The sequence below is a fragment of the Nothoprocta perdicaria genome, unplaced genomic scaffold (genome assembly GCF_003342845.1).
Source record: "Nothoprocta perdicaria isolate Ctin4 unplaced genomic scaffold, notPer1 scaffold_235, whole genome shotgun sequence".
NCBI classification, from domain to species: Eukaryota; Metazoa; Chordata; class Aves; order Tinamiformes; family Tinamidae; genus Nothoprocta; species Nothoprocta perdicaria.
In genome coordinates, this window is record NW_020455461.1 from 1,076,332 (window position 1) to 1,091,352 (window position 15,021).

A 15,021-nucleotide genomic window follows, 5' to 3' on the forward strand; every position below is an offset into this window, starting at 1 on the left:
ACCTTGCACTTGTCTGCTGGCTTTGGGATAAATACACTCCTCACAACAAGACTGAAGAAATACATTCCTGGAAAGATGCTGAGGAACTTGCTTCTTCAGCTGCACATGGCAAAGCAGTACCTTGTGGGATGAAACACAAATTTGCTTAAGAAATTCAAGGCCTTACAAGCTATGTTTATTTCTCTTTCACTTCTGTTCACAAAATGTAAAACAACAAAAGTAAAAGCAATTTAAACCAGTACATGCAAGCTAAAGCCCTGAATAGCCTTCGACATTGGGAATCCTTCTTGGTAACTGTTCTGAGTGAAGGATGTGCATTTCAAACATTTAGAGGGGTATAAAGCTGAACTTACCTGAACTAATAAGCATGTGCAAAAATGAAAATAACAGCATGCAGTTTCATTTAGAAAACTTTTTTTTTTGGAGGGGTAGAGGGTGGGCAGATGTTGTCGGGAGTTTGCTGCTCATCCCTTACATGCTTCGCAAGTCACTTAGGATGAAATGTAATCAAAGCCTGAGTTTAGGCTCAGAGCTTCACGGTAACTTGAGTGAGTCTAAGCATGGACCACTGACTTGCACTTTCCCTGGACTCCGTCCTCACGCTGCAGCCGAGTGAGGTGGCTGAAAGCTAAATCCACAACAGAGGGTTAATCTTCTGCTGCAGCTGTTTCTTCGAGGTGCTAAGCCCTGCTCAGCAGCCCTCGGTGCCGCACAGGGGGATCACTGCTAGTGGCAGCTATGGCCGTAAGAAACAAGCAGCAGCGAAACAGGGCGATAACTAACCAAGTCATTAACTCAAAGACCCACCACCTCAACCAAAGAGGCATCACTCGGTCACAGCTGTGCCAGTTTATCCATGTCCTTTCCCAAGGAGCTTCCCACCCACCTGAGTGAAGCAACTTGCAACAGCTCACCATCTCTAAGAGTGCCTTGGTAACTGTGATGCTGTTTCAAGTGTTGGCCCATGGCTTGTGGCATTTCCCCGTGCAACAAAGATCTTCCAGAGGCAAAGACTTTAGACAGAGGTTCTTCTACATTTTACAGATGTTGTTCTAAACTCAAAAATCATACTTAAACCAAACTTCACAAGCGTAAGCTTGCACAATACAGAAAAATCTATAAACCCCCAACAAAAGCATGCAAAATAAATCAGAAAGCTAACAATTCTAAATACAAATTAAAGTGAATATAACACCAAAATAATACATGAAGTCTGATATCGTCTTAATTAAGGTCTTAATTAAGAAAGAACTTGCATTTTTTTTTTAAATTAAATGTCAAATTTGAGTTAAAGCAAAAGAAGTCCCCATTTTCCCCAAATCCTGGTCCTTCAGATACCAACAGCAGTTTGAGCTCCTACCCGGCATTACCTAGTTATTTTAGAGTCAACATTAGTATTTAGACATTGAAAGAGAGTTTGTATTTCCTTCCGCAGGAGTCCCCCAAACTACTGTTTTAACATGGAAGTGAATAAAAGAGGGGAACACCTTTAGGATTTCTGCCCCAGCATTTTAGGCGTAGGTATTCCCGGCCTAGTGCTCCATTTCAAACTGTGTGCGACCTGTCCAAGTCTGTCCTTGAGAGTTAGCGCTGGTCCTACTCCCCAAAGGAATCTTTTTGATCACCAGCTCTCTTGCTTAGAAGGCAGCAGTGGAGATTTACATCATTCTGACAGCACGTTAGGTGAAAAAATTGCACCAACCCCAGCTGTAAAAAGCTTCCATACTGTTAGGTGTTACGCAGTTATGTAAACTGTAAAACTGCATAACTTTCTAGCATACAATAAGCTAACTTTAGATGCATGTTAAATCTTGTAATGTAATGATGACTAATCATCTAACGGACACAAAGTCTTGCACAATAATTTAGCGTCTTCATCTCCTTGAAGCTTCTGTATCTTAATTCTCCATGAACGACTTCAGTCCTGGACATCAAAGTAGTCAATTACTGGCTCTTCTTTCAATGATTTTGCTAAACCATTGTTTCCAACACTCCTGAAATTAAGAGTATTAGATGTTACTCACCTGCATGAAAAACAAGATACAAAATAATCTGACCCAACTCCCATCCCGTCTCAGTGTGTCCATGCACATTGTACTGGTAGGTGGCCTGCTTTACTAAACTATGTTTTAATACAAATATCTTAGGGCGCAAAAAAGTAACCTTCTTAACTGTGATTTTAGGAAGTAAATATACTATATTAATAAGCATAATGTGTATGGTTGAATTTATTTTGGGATCTTACCAGCAAATACCATTTACTGTGGTATTTATTGTGCGAGCAATAACACACTGAAGACTAGCTGTTCAAATTCTTTCTCAAAGGAAGAGCGAAAGAAATATTGAATATTTGCCAAATCTACCCACTTCCAAAAGTAAAGGTTACTGAAAGAGATCTATGGCAATAATAAATCCAATTAAAGACTTGTGTCACAAGCCAGTATCTGAACTTCCAAAATATTTTCCAGGAGAAAAACACTTCTAAAGAAGCTTTACGTCCAAAAATTAAAATTGGCTAAAATAGTTTACAACTGTGTCATGTTAATGTCCCCTTTCAATAGGGACACTGACCAAAAGTGAATCCCACAGAGCTAAGTGGAAATAAAGGTTAGCAACCTGTTTGGAAAAAAAGGTCAGCTTGGGTTACAGAGTAAGCAATCATTTCATTAATTCTAACACAGATAATTTTTCCAGAACTGTCTATTTTGTCTTCCAGAAGCACCTAAGCCACCCATTACCTACCACAATAGTTTCAAGCAAATTTAAGTTGTCCTTTCTTCAATTTGAAAGCTGTTTCCTCCTCCTTCCTAACATGAGATTATTTCAAATCTCATTTCAAATTTCAAATTTGGAAAATAACTAGGGGGTGTAGAAGGAGTTTTGAAAGGTGAAAAGCAAACAACGCTTAAGCCAACTTTTTAAAAATTTCATTACTATGACATGACTACAGGTGCTTGGAGCTGGCATGTCACGAAAAGTAAAGACTGGTATATTGGGCTATGCAGCCAAGGGCTTTATACACCCCATCTTCAGCAGCTTTCAGCATCTGAGAACATAAAGTTTACCTTTAGCCAACTGTGTAGTGATATCTACACAAGAAAAAAATCATCTTACAAACTGTACAAATAAATTACTATGCTGGTAAGACTTTATTCATTTTCTTTTAAACATTTTTTCAAGTCTCCCCCCAAAGCCACTTGTCCCCCAACTGTCTAACCTTTAGATTCAAAAAAAAAAGTTTACAAGTCCACAATATTTGTAGTATTACTTCCCTTATAGTAATAGTTAGTTCTAGTTAATAGTTAAGTTATAATATAATTAAGTCATAGTTAATTCTACGTTTTGTTAACATTTCCCTTCAATTTTACTTTTGTGGAAATCAAGTCTCAGTGCAGACAGCAAGCTCCCAAACTTGGTGTAGGCTGAGAAAACCAAGAGGCAGCAACCTCTGAACACTCCCGCAGTGATCTCAGCACTAAACAGAGCACCGCTCGACCAGCTCCTTACTTATCTGTTTGCTTGTAGTGGGGAATAGGAGGCGGAGGTCTGCTCTGCATTTCTTTATCTAGAACAGAAGTTAAGGTATTGCTTGGACAGACAGACTTCCCCCTAGAGAAAGGCAGAATACAAAAGGTTATTTTGTTTACATAACTAGAAATTATAATCATTAAGAAGGACTGGATCATCTCTAGAGGTCCCTTCCAACCTTAAAGAGTCTGTGATTCTATGAAGCACTTGGCTTTCCAGCAATTACTGCGCTCCAGACTAGCAGGGCCGGTCACCAAGCCCCAGCATCACTCAGCAGTCTGGGTTATCGCTTGTCGGAGGCTTCACCAGTTTCTGCATCTTGAAGAGGTGGCAGTAAGGCAATGAGAAGACCCCCTGGAGGAGGCCCTTGCAGTGAGGCACAAAGCTGAGCAGCTGAAGCAAGTGCAGAGCAGGCAACGCCTTGGAGGGGACAGCAGCAACACAACACAGCCAGCTCCTCCTGCACTGCCTGCTGCTCCCTGACAGCTTCCCATTCTCCAGCTGCAGGATGCAAGACCTTGGTTTTTAAAGCACAGTTATCAGTCCCTTCTCTGATGCTTTCTCCTCCTCACTCATCTCTCTTTCTCTTAGGCCTCTCTTACCCATTTATTTTTCTCAGCTCAGCTTTTTCAAGCATCATCTCCTTCCTCACTTTGCCTCAGGGGGAAAAATAAAATGAAGTAAAGCAACTAGCTGTCAAAGATCATGACCTGACAGTGCAAAACAGACCCTGACAGAATCAAGCTGTCCCGTGAGCTGTGGAAGCAAGGAAGCCTACGTTTCCCATCCATATCTAGTCTATGTAATAATTTTTTCCCCAACCATATGTCCTTCACTTCCTTCACTACTGTGAACTCCACGGCTCCTCTTCAAGTATTTACAGGTCTGCTCAGAGACGCCTTAAATTTGCAATAATTCCATCTTTCTTTATCCATTAACTAAAGGGCGAATATATTCTGTGGCAGGTTCAGAAAGAGACGAAAAAATATGCTCCAGTAACAGACTTCACAGAAGCTGTAAACTAAGGTGTGTCCTCTATAGGCCGCAACTATTTTTTTTCTAAAACAATAATAAATAAATAATAATAATAATAATTTACTATTACAGCTATGTCTAATTTAGCTGAGGGCAAAAGACAATGCTACTGAAGAGATGAATAGAAAGCAGCCTTGCAAAACCATATTTTCCAACTCATTCATGGAAACGATATAAACACGTCAGCATTTAAGCAAGAGCTCACAGTGAGAAATGCCTCACGTACTTCACGGCAGTGATAACCACGTTACGCTTGGGTTCGTTGTCGTAGCTCACGCTTTCAATGCCGTAAACCTGAGCTAACTCGTGGATGATTCGGCGATGGTCTCTGTTCATCGGCGGGTAACAGTGGCTCTTCTTTGTATGCTTGCCCTGAATTAAAGGGAAAAATAAAATATATGGTAAGGTTTTCCTTCTGAAGGAGGAAAATAAAGAATGATGTGCTTCTACCTCTAAACTTTTGCCACTATAGCAACATTAGTGCTACCAAAGGAGCAATTTATTTGCAAAATCTGTCGTGCAATATGAGAAGTCCAATAATGTTACAGAAATGCAACAAATCTGAAGTTTTAATTTCAGTCAAAAGATGCTAACAATTGATTTGATATTGATTGTTACATGAACAGTAAAAGGATAAAGAAATGTGGGCCCCCTTTCAAATAATCGGTGGTTTATTGACAACAGGCATGGATAAAGAGGGGACACCCAGTCTGCTTCAAGGACTGGGATACTCTGCCTCAATCCTTGCCTTAGTCTTCCCCAAGTTCTCCCAGGCCTTTAGACCCGTGTACAGGGTTTGCAGACAGTAACAGAGAGATGTTGAGCTGGGGATTTCCTGAGAAGCAGCTTATATGGCTTCAAGGGACCAGATGCAGATCCTGATGCAGGGAACTACAGGGTGATCTGTTTCACTTCAATCCCGGAGGAGAATTGGAGAGCAAGTCCTTTTAGACAGCACTTTTAGGCACGGGAAGGAAAAGGTCTGTAGGAGTAGTTAACGTGGATTTACCGAAGATTTTCAAGATCTGATTGGGCAGAGCCCTAAACCTGGAGCATATTCAGCAGCGATCCTGCTTCAAGCCAGAGGCTGGCCTAAGTCATCTCTGGAGATCCCTTCCAAGCTGAACCATTTCTGCGACATCTTCTGACAACCCATGCCTTCGTTAACATGCAAATGCCTGGGGAGTGCACTTCAGCACTGCACAATGACAAGTGATAAATCACAGCAGTCACTTGACAAACAAAAGATGCCTCACCTAGCTCAGTGAGATGCAGATATAGGAGAAACAAGCATCTTAAAGGGTAATTTCGATAAATCTTAAACCACCTAAAAATTAGTTCCAACCTACCATAAGATTGCACGAAGTAACTGAGGCAGTGTTGTATATTCTTTCCTCCCTAGCAGTCAGAATCTTAAATTTAACATATTCTAGAAATATCACCTTTTTTAAACAGATTAAAGAATAAAGACTTGGAAATTACTCGAACGCCTGCAGTAATCAACATGCAGGTTCTTAAACTCTTTGCTTTACTGTAATACTGATCACAGTTATTTAGAAAAAGGAATGCTACTTAACAGTAATCCCATTTGTCATAATCCCTTCCCCTTCTATTCCACTCCGCAAGAGATTTAATCATCAGTTCATACAGAGAAAGGCAGAATGAGGAGAAAACTTATCCTCTCCATTAAGAAAGAACACACTAATTTTGCTATAATCACCTAAATTCCTCTTCAGATCACCACATGTAACAACAGAGCAGCAGGTTAGGTGCATATTGTAGTTACACTGTTAGGAGAGGATTAAAAATCCTCTTAGGCTGTAAAATAGCTAAACTAAGTATAGTAAAAGATCCTGAAATCTTTTCTAAGAGTCACTGCTTTTCAGGATAATATCACAAGCTGTTTAGGTAAAAATTTTACTTACCAGAAAGCAGTCACAAACATCCCATCCATTATAATATTTTAAGCATAGAAGTATAGAAAAAATTCTAAAATTTTCTGCTCATTTATGACCATTAGCAATGCTTCCTTTAAAAAGTGGTGATTGGTTCCAGACTAAGAAACACCATCAGAATTTCTGCCCATATAGCCACGGTCTGGGATGATACAACCGTTTTCTGTCCTGTCTGCTTTTGTATGTCAGAAGTGACAACTCTGCTTTGTCAGATTAATACACACTGATGGACATAGGGGGACAGATGCTCACGAGGCAAGCAAGGTCCTATAAACAGCAAGGGCTGAAACATATTAATGCTGAAGCTCCTAAGTGACAAAAGGGTCAAAAGCCTCATTATTATTATTATTATTATTATTATTATTCTCTTATCCACTTAAGTTGAAGTCAGGGTCACCAAAGAAAGGACGCAAAAAAGTGAAAGGTGTGAACATAATAAGTGAATAATCTGGATAGAATATATAGTACTGATATAAACACCGCTACATGAACACTTGATACACTAGCCCACAAAGTATTTTGAATGCAAGTACGTAAAGCTCTGTATCTGGGAACAAAGAGCACAACCCACGTTTTGATGAGAAAGGATTTACAAGTCACAGTTATCAAGCAGCCGAACGCAGACTCAAGTGCAAGAGGATTTAGGAATCATGGCAGCACAGCAACTAAACATAGTCTTCTACCATAACGCCACGTTAATAGTATTAAATCTGATTTTCAGATACATAAAGGCAGCTGGCATTAATTTCGAATAGACTATTTAACACAAAATAGCAGAGAAATACTTCACACTAAGTTTGTGTCTCTGCCCCAAAACACTAGTGAATTGAGAGGGTACAAGAAAAGCTCCAAGTATTTTAGCCAGGACCAAGAATTTGTGGATTACACCTTCTATAATCTGTCAAAAAGACAATCAACAGATGGCTCAATAACAGTTAACTCCACAGGAACCAAATATGATGTGATAAAAGTTGAATTAAAATTAAAAAATAGCTCCTCGTTTATATTTAAGCTGGGAATAAGACTGTTTGGATCAGATACACTGGCAGAACTCAGAATTAAGAAAGGACTATAATGCACGGCAAGGCTGGCACAACAGCAGCAGCACCTGCAACTACTCACTGCACAAAATAAAGCTCCAGCACACAGAACAAGACCACAACTCTTGCTCCTTCCTGGTATTTGTCCTAAGGAGCTTCCAATACTGCATATACTAGTGACATGCGAGTTTAGCAAAAATAAAGCAAATGTGAGCAAAAAACCTTTGTATTATATCCCAAATATCATTACTGTTGAAAGAAGTTTTTAGCTTGTGGGTCTCAGACACTGCCTTCTTTCAGCACAGCAAAGATTCCAGAAAATACCGTATCTGAAGAAAATGATCAAAGAGAACAACTTCTTGAACATACACAGAGCTGCTGAAGTCCGGTCTCAGGATTCCCCTAGCATGAAGCAGATTCATAAATAAAACCATTGAAGTATCTTATGGGCCAACATAAAAGGTTCCAGAACCGCAAGTGATTAAGATAAAAGGTGCAGTGGAATTAGGAGACTTGTGGTGCTTCATTGCCCTTCAAACAGGACTTCTCTAAAGGACTGCTCAAAAAAAAAAAAAAATCCAGGAATGTGAGGTATGCAGAAAAACATTAAAGAAAGGGACCTCAGCCTTCAAAGAGATTCCTTGCAAAGTAAGATTCTCTATGGATTCTTCCTAATGACAAGTGAGAACCATATACTAACAACAGGCAGAATTTCGTGGCACTTTGTATTAAATTTTTTCATGCAAAAAAAAAAATTTAGAGGCTCTCCCCAGCAGTGAGAACCAGCTTGGCTGGCTGGACAACACCGAAACAACTCAATCTGACTTGGTCAAGCTGGCCAGAAGCGCGAAGGAGCAGCCACAATAGCACCAGTTCAGAGATATCTTCAAGGTAGCACAAATACCTGTGGTTGCAGGATGAAATATGACATGGGGGCTCAAGGAAGCCTCTGAGATTAAGACATAAAAGGCAGAGAGAAGGTATGCCATAAGGGGGGCTGAGGGCACCTGGACTTCACAGGACATTGTCCTTCTCGTGTCTCAACATGAGACATGATCACAGCTTGGAAAGCAAGGACAGAGTGTGGCACATGCTGTGAAAAGAAACAACTGTGGTCTCAAGTAGCAGGTCACAAGTAGATCTATTGTTATCATGTACACAAAGCTCATCCGTGCAGAGTGCAGAAAGTTTGTAACCAGTGCAGAGAGGTTTAAAATGGTCCTCTCATCAGGAAAGCAAGAGTCAGGGCTATTAAGCACTTAAAGGAGTTTGACAGCCTTGCTAAACTCACTATGTAACTGGAGAAATGCTGGGGACGGGACATGAAGATGGCAATCAGACTCCTCAGGTTATCTGTTGGCTTGGCCCATTGAAGACTTTCTGAAAGAAGAATGATTTCTTATCTGCCCCTGCATTGTAATGTATGGATTCCAAGCTGCACGTCCTGCGGCACATCTGCGGTACCCTCAAAGGAATGCATCCTTTCAAGCCAAATTTGACTTTCGAGGACTTCCTGCACTTTATGGAATGGCAAATCCCAATGCCCCTGAGGGGCAGGACAGTGTCAAACAGATTCCTGACCAGAGGTACCCGACTGTTATGCAGGTTGGACCCGTTCACCCCGATCAGGATAAAAGCTTAAATAACCACCAGATAATTCTCCCTTTAGGCCAGGCAGGGAGAGGGAAAGGGAGAGGACTGCCACAGGCACCGCCTGCTTTCATTTGCCATTCTCTTCTGTAACACAGGCACTCTTCCCAGCAGGCACTCAGCGGCCTGTTTGTAGAATCATTCTTTAACAAATGCTTGGCTACTGCTGAGACCTGAAGCACTGCAGATGCTCCTGGGCTCTCCTGTTCAGCTGTATTTTATACTGCTAATCATTGTATGTTGTTAATTCAAGATTTTTGGTTGTCCTTTTTGTGTATATATATTTTGGCCATGTACTAATATAGGTGTATATACATTATTGCTACAGGTAATTATCAATTTACATACATATTTAACACATACACACATATATATTTTAATATCACAGTCAATGCAATCTTGAAAAAGTTTTTTGTTTTGTTTAAGCTGGCAATAGATGGTTGAGATAAATCTACTACTTAATGCCTGAGGGGCCTGAATTCAGCAAGACACAGATTGCCTCTTTTAGTCAAAGTGAAAAAAAAAGGATAATATGACACGGGCAGAGAAACACAAAGATGTTTTAAGAATCAACTTACATGAAAATAGGAATAAAGTAATTGAAACAGTACATAAGTATTCAGGGAAGGAAGAAAGTAGAAAGGAGAGAAAGGAAGGTTAAAGCTTCCTGTGAAAAGGTACTGTTTTGTGAACTATGGGTAACCAAGTGCATCTTGTCCTTTTCAGCTTGCAAAGCAGGTCACAGGTATGGTACAGCATAAGTTCCAGGAATATGAAAAGCTTTCAGTCCCAAAGGAATAATTCTACTTTCATAAAAGCATTTGTGCCCATTGCACATGACCTTTCCAGAGACACTAGAGTGTGCCAAACAACTAGGGTTGAGCCCACAAGGCCTTAATAACGCAGAGCCAACACAGACGTCTGCTGGAAGGTGCTCACAGGTTCCCGGGCAAAAGCTACTGCCAGGGGCTGCACAACTTCGAACCTCCCTCTCAAAGTCTTTAAGCACTTAAAAAGCCATGTTTGATGATTAACTCTTCATTAATTGAGATCCAGAAGTTAATCTCTGTCTACTGATGCATTAAAGCCTAATACTGGTTGAATCTTTAAATGAAGTTTGGCTGTCAAAAAGATCCTGAACTATCATGTCTCCTAAAAATGTTGTTCTATTTATGACGAAAATATGCATTTCATCACAGTCCAAATAATCCAGTGTCAGTTCATAATTATTAGAACTGAGAACTTCAGTAAGCATTCAAAATCATCCCTTCCAAAACCCCAAACTTTCTTAGTACCTCATACAGTATCTGAATACTGACCTTATTCACAGCCTCCACAAGCATTCTCATTTCCTTCTCAATATCACTGACAAATTTTAGGTCTTTCCTGCAAGAAAAGCACACAAGGTAAATTAAATAAAGGATAACACTTTTGTATACAAGGTCTTCATTTTTTGTAACGTTTTTGTTACATTCTCAACAAGAACAGAATTACTCACTTGACTGAAGCAGTAACAGGAGTGAGAGTATATTTTGGTTTATATGTTATTTCATTTGCTATAATAAAATGTTAACATGCCATGACTGTTACAAAAACCTTGAATTATTTTTCCTTCAGGACTTGAAAACAAGCCAATTATTGACTTACAATAATTGCAATCAAATTATTACGATACAATTTTGCATTCTCAAATACCTTATTTTGATTTTGAAGTAATCTTTCCAGTATCTTGAAGTTACTTCTCATTAAGAAAATCCTTTTATTATAATGCAATTACATATGGCAATTAGAGTGCGGTAAACAGAGTGGAGCTTTTTCCCTAAGATGCATTGACTCTGATATTTAATACATTCAGCATAAAAAATAAAAGGGAAAGAGACAAAAGGCTACTTGCAAGGAAACAAAAGGCCCCTTACGTAAGATATATATAGATATTGTATATAGAGATATTAAGTTTACATACATATTTTTAACTCTATCTAAAAACACATAGTAGCTCAAAACCATCAAATTTAAGATAACCTCTATTTAAAGAATTTCCCTAGTTAAAAAATAGCCTTTTCCCTTGGACAATCACAGGTATAATTTGCTTATGATCTATAAAGTTTCTCTTCAAAGAAATGAGCACTGTGTCAGGCTGACAGTTTATGCTGTGCTGCTCTCGTACAGGCAAGCTACAGATGATTTCTGCTTTCACAGCTTCACCATTTTTGGTTGCTGTTAAGTCATGACTGCTAGCAAGCAGGACAACAGACACAAGTGGCAATCTGACTTGCTGGAGACCCTTTATGCCCATTCCTAAGAAAGGAGAACAGAACGTGCAGAGACTCACCTCAAGTTCTCTACACTGGAACTTGATGGTTAAAAAAAGAATTCTACTGATTATTTTTTTACTTTTATTTATTTATTTTTTTTTTACAAGGGTGACTTGATTTTTAGACATAAGGCTCAGACACATTTTACACTTAGGATTGAACCAGGAGCTTTCAACCTTAACCTGATTAAACCAGGAATTTCTTGTATAGTGCTTATACAGCAAATTTGCCCTTGAGTTTCAGCATCATGGGGGCCTTTGGAGCCATGACCACACAAGCTTGCATAGATTGGTGATTTCTGTTTTCTGTTCTTAAATGTGAGGGTAAACTAATCCCAAGAGGCTAATGTTTGTTAGAGCACTATTGTTGCAAAATACCACTTTGCAAATTCTATTAAAATTCCAGCTGTCAAGAAGTAGATGCCCCATGAGAGTTTTAGATACTTCAGTGGAAGTAAAACTGGAAGACTAAGTGGCCACAAGCAAACATGTGAAATTGCAGCATTGAGTAGCTTGTCTATCAAATTCCCCTGATCACAGCACAGGGCACTCAATGCACCTTTGGAAAGGCCCTCCAGGTAAGTAGGATATGGACTACAGATCTGGCACAGGCAGCGTGAGGCTCTCAATAGATATTACAATAACCATCTCTCACTAAACCAAAACACCAACCCTTACAGAATCATCTCAAGTCCAGGCAGTAAGAGAGCAAACACTACGTGAAGCAGCAGCCTCAAGCACCCAATCCATAAAGCCGGGCCATAAGCATCAGACATGCAGGATTTAGAGACCCATTGAGGAATCAGTTCAGACAGAGTGACCAAAGCCTCAGCAAGTGCTTTTGGGGAACTTGCCCCTCCAGAACCTTCCATACAGGACAAGTCTAGGGAACATCAATCGCTGAGTCACTCACTGGTCTAAGGGGGCTCCAACCTGCAGACTGTGCACAGAGGAACTTGCCAAGCAGAGCAACACATGTGGTGGGAAAGATCAGAAGTTTGCTTCGCCTTTGAAACGACAGAGAAGATTCTCAGAGAGCACAAAGTTGGTACAAAAAAATTATAAAAAATGAAAAATTACAGATGCTCTGAGAAAAGTCATGAAAGGAGTATCAAGTTAGCACACAAGCAAGCAGTCTATATTCCTAACTATATGAAGACATGAACACTCACTAAAATATGGAAAGAAGCTGACAGCTGCCCAGCTGCTCTGGCAGGTACACCCTTGGGCAGAGCTCTTGAAAGGCCAAAAATTGCAGAGAGTATCCATGAAGCCCAGGAAGAGCATGAAGCTGCTTTAAGTCATCCCACAAGGGGATGAGAATGATGCTAGAGGTACAGAGGTACTTTGTATGAGCCTGAATGGATCAAGGTGCAGGGGCAGTAATAACTGGCTGCTGCCCATTTCACTGCTGCGCTTGTATCCAGTTGTGGGTGGCTCAGTCTGACGTTGCATCGGCTTCCTTGATTCACGTTTGCAGCTTCACTTGTCATCGTCCAGCTGCTGCAGGTGGTTTGTATATTTATAAACTAATCAGCATGCAGGTTACATTATTTTATCCCAAATAGGCAGAACATCTCTGTTTCCCAGAAGGATGGTGATAATCTATTAACTGACTGAAGAATCTCTTGGGTATTTTCAATACTGTGCAGGTTGTCTGCCTGCGGCCACCTCATCTCCCTGCTGCGTTACACACAGCGGCGGCAGCAGGCCTACCTTCCACTTGCTCTCTACCACCGTGATCAACAGAAGGGCTCTGTTGCTTGATTTTTCACTGTACTTATTGTGTTAGGGGCTTTTTTTCCCCCCTTTGCTCCCAGATTTTGCTGTCTCTGTCAAAAACCTCCCTGTTCTTACAGCACACAGCAGTGTGAAATGCTGCCTCGGCCTCGTCCCAGGCTTGAGAAGTTGTCCTCATCACCCCTCCTTCAGGCTTCTGTTTCTCCTTAAGAAATCCACCAAGGTCCCCTCCTACTCTCCAACCCATAGACTGTTCCTGTTGCCAGCCCACCCGAGCTAGTGTGCGTGGCTCTACTTTCATCAAGACAGAAACAAGGCACGGAGAGCTAATGCTTGGGAGAACTAGTTAAGAACATGCCCAAAAGGGCTCATCTCGCTCCTTCTCTCTCCAGATTCTTCCATTTGATTTCCTTGGTTCACAGAGTTGCTGCATGATCTTGCACAGACATATATTCCAGACCACCTCCTCTTCTTCTCCATTGATACTTACCTGTCAAATAACAGTTTCAAACACCTCTCAAGGTGGGCATTTACACTTCTACTAGTTTGCTCTTCAACTTCATACCAGCAGACTAAGGTAGGGATCTGCTTGCTCCCCTGTGTCTATTTCTGGAGCTTCCTTGAAGCAGTGCTGAAGTGTCCATCCAATAGATTTGTACCCTGATCTGTGCCTGCCTGGGGCACAGTATTAGAAGATGAACCCCCCTGGCAGAAGAATACCTCCTATAGAGCAGCACGGTGCAGACGCTTGCTGCTTTTCTAATCCTTCTCGGCCACCTCTTCCTGTTATTGGGAGTTCTGCTGCATCTTGGAGTCCTGGGGCTTTCTCATGAAAGATTACAGCTCACCATAAGGAGTCCTCTCAGCTTCTCCCAAATTTACTCATCTGTGGATGTACATCTTTTTCAGCCCTTGGCAAGCCATCAGCTTCACAGATCAACTGCTTGTCTATGTGAGACAGTAAATACTCTACCCCTGGCTTCAGCAGCAGGTTTGTCTGCCTTCTCTTCAGGCATCCTGAATGCATGGGAAGACACCTGGTGTATTTCTTGAGATCCAGCACACCAACGTATAACTAAAGCTCTGCAAAAAGTGCATAAGCTCGGGCCTCTTGCACTGCTGGAGCACCCTTTTCAAGCAAGAAGTTGTGCATCAAACTGGCATGAAACATGATGAGCTGCCTGAATAAAATACTGGAACACAGACAATTTGTAGATCCTGGCATTCCAAGGTAAACTCAGACTGCTGAGATGAAACACCTTCAAGGGCGGTCAGGGCAATAAATGTCATAGAAGTAGCTTTATAAAATTTGATGCTGACCGAAAAAAAAAAAAGAGGCCAGAACAGAGAGAAGTTAAATTTACCTTGCAGACTAGAGTAAGAGCAATTAAATTAGGTAATGTGTAAGGTCATTCTCTTAAGCACTAAGAAGTTTTTGTTGTAAGGTTACAACAATCGAGAAGAGCAGCTTGGATGCGTTAGTTGGTCCTGCAAAGGTGGTTAGGAAAAAAAAACCACAAAATCGTAGAAGAAAACGGAAGAGATTTTCATGAAGAAAAGTAGGAGCATTAAGCCCACTTTTCAAGGTATTTGTTAGACCATCTGGAATACAGTGCACAACTCTGGTTAATTCTTTTGACAGAACAAACAAACAAAACCCCTGAAACAACAAGCCAAAAAATGCATTACAGGTAGAGAAGAGCAGTCAGAAAAGTGGAAGACAGTGAAGAGTCTGGCTTGTTTAATGCAGTAAATTCAA

At 40.7% G+C, this 15,021-nt stretch overlaps 1 protein-coding gene across 1 annotated transcript in view; it reads right to left on the bottom strand.

The window, feature by feature from the left end:
* Positions 1-295: 295 nt before the first annotated feature.
* The window catches only part of NFX1 (nuclear transcription factor, X-box binding 1), a 44,610-nt gene continuing 29,884 nt past the window's right edge, over positions 296-15,021 (bottom strand). Inside the window, exons 22-25 of the mRNA XM_026039663.1 lie at positions 10,528-10,594; positions 4,790-4,935; positions 3,508-3,609; positions 296-1,994 (exon numbers count right to left, since the gene is read on the bottom strand). Of these exons, the coding sequence (XP_025895448.1) occupies positions 1,919-1,994; positions 3,508-3,609; positions 4,790-4,935; positions 10,528-10,594 (391 nt within the window). The 3' untranslated portion in view covers positions 296-1,918. The remainder of the gene's footprint in view (positions 1,995-3,507; positions 3,610-4,789; positions 4,936-10,527; positions 10,595-15,021) is intronic.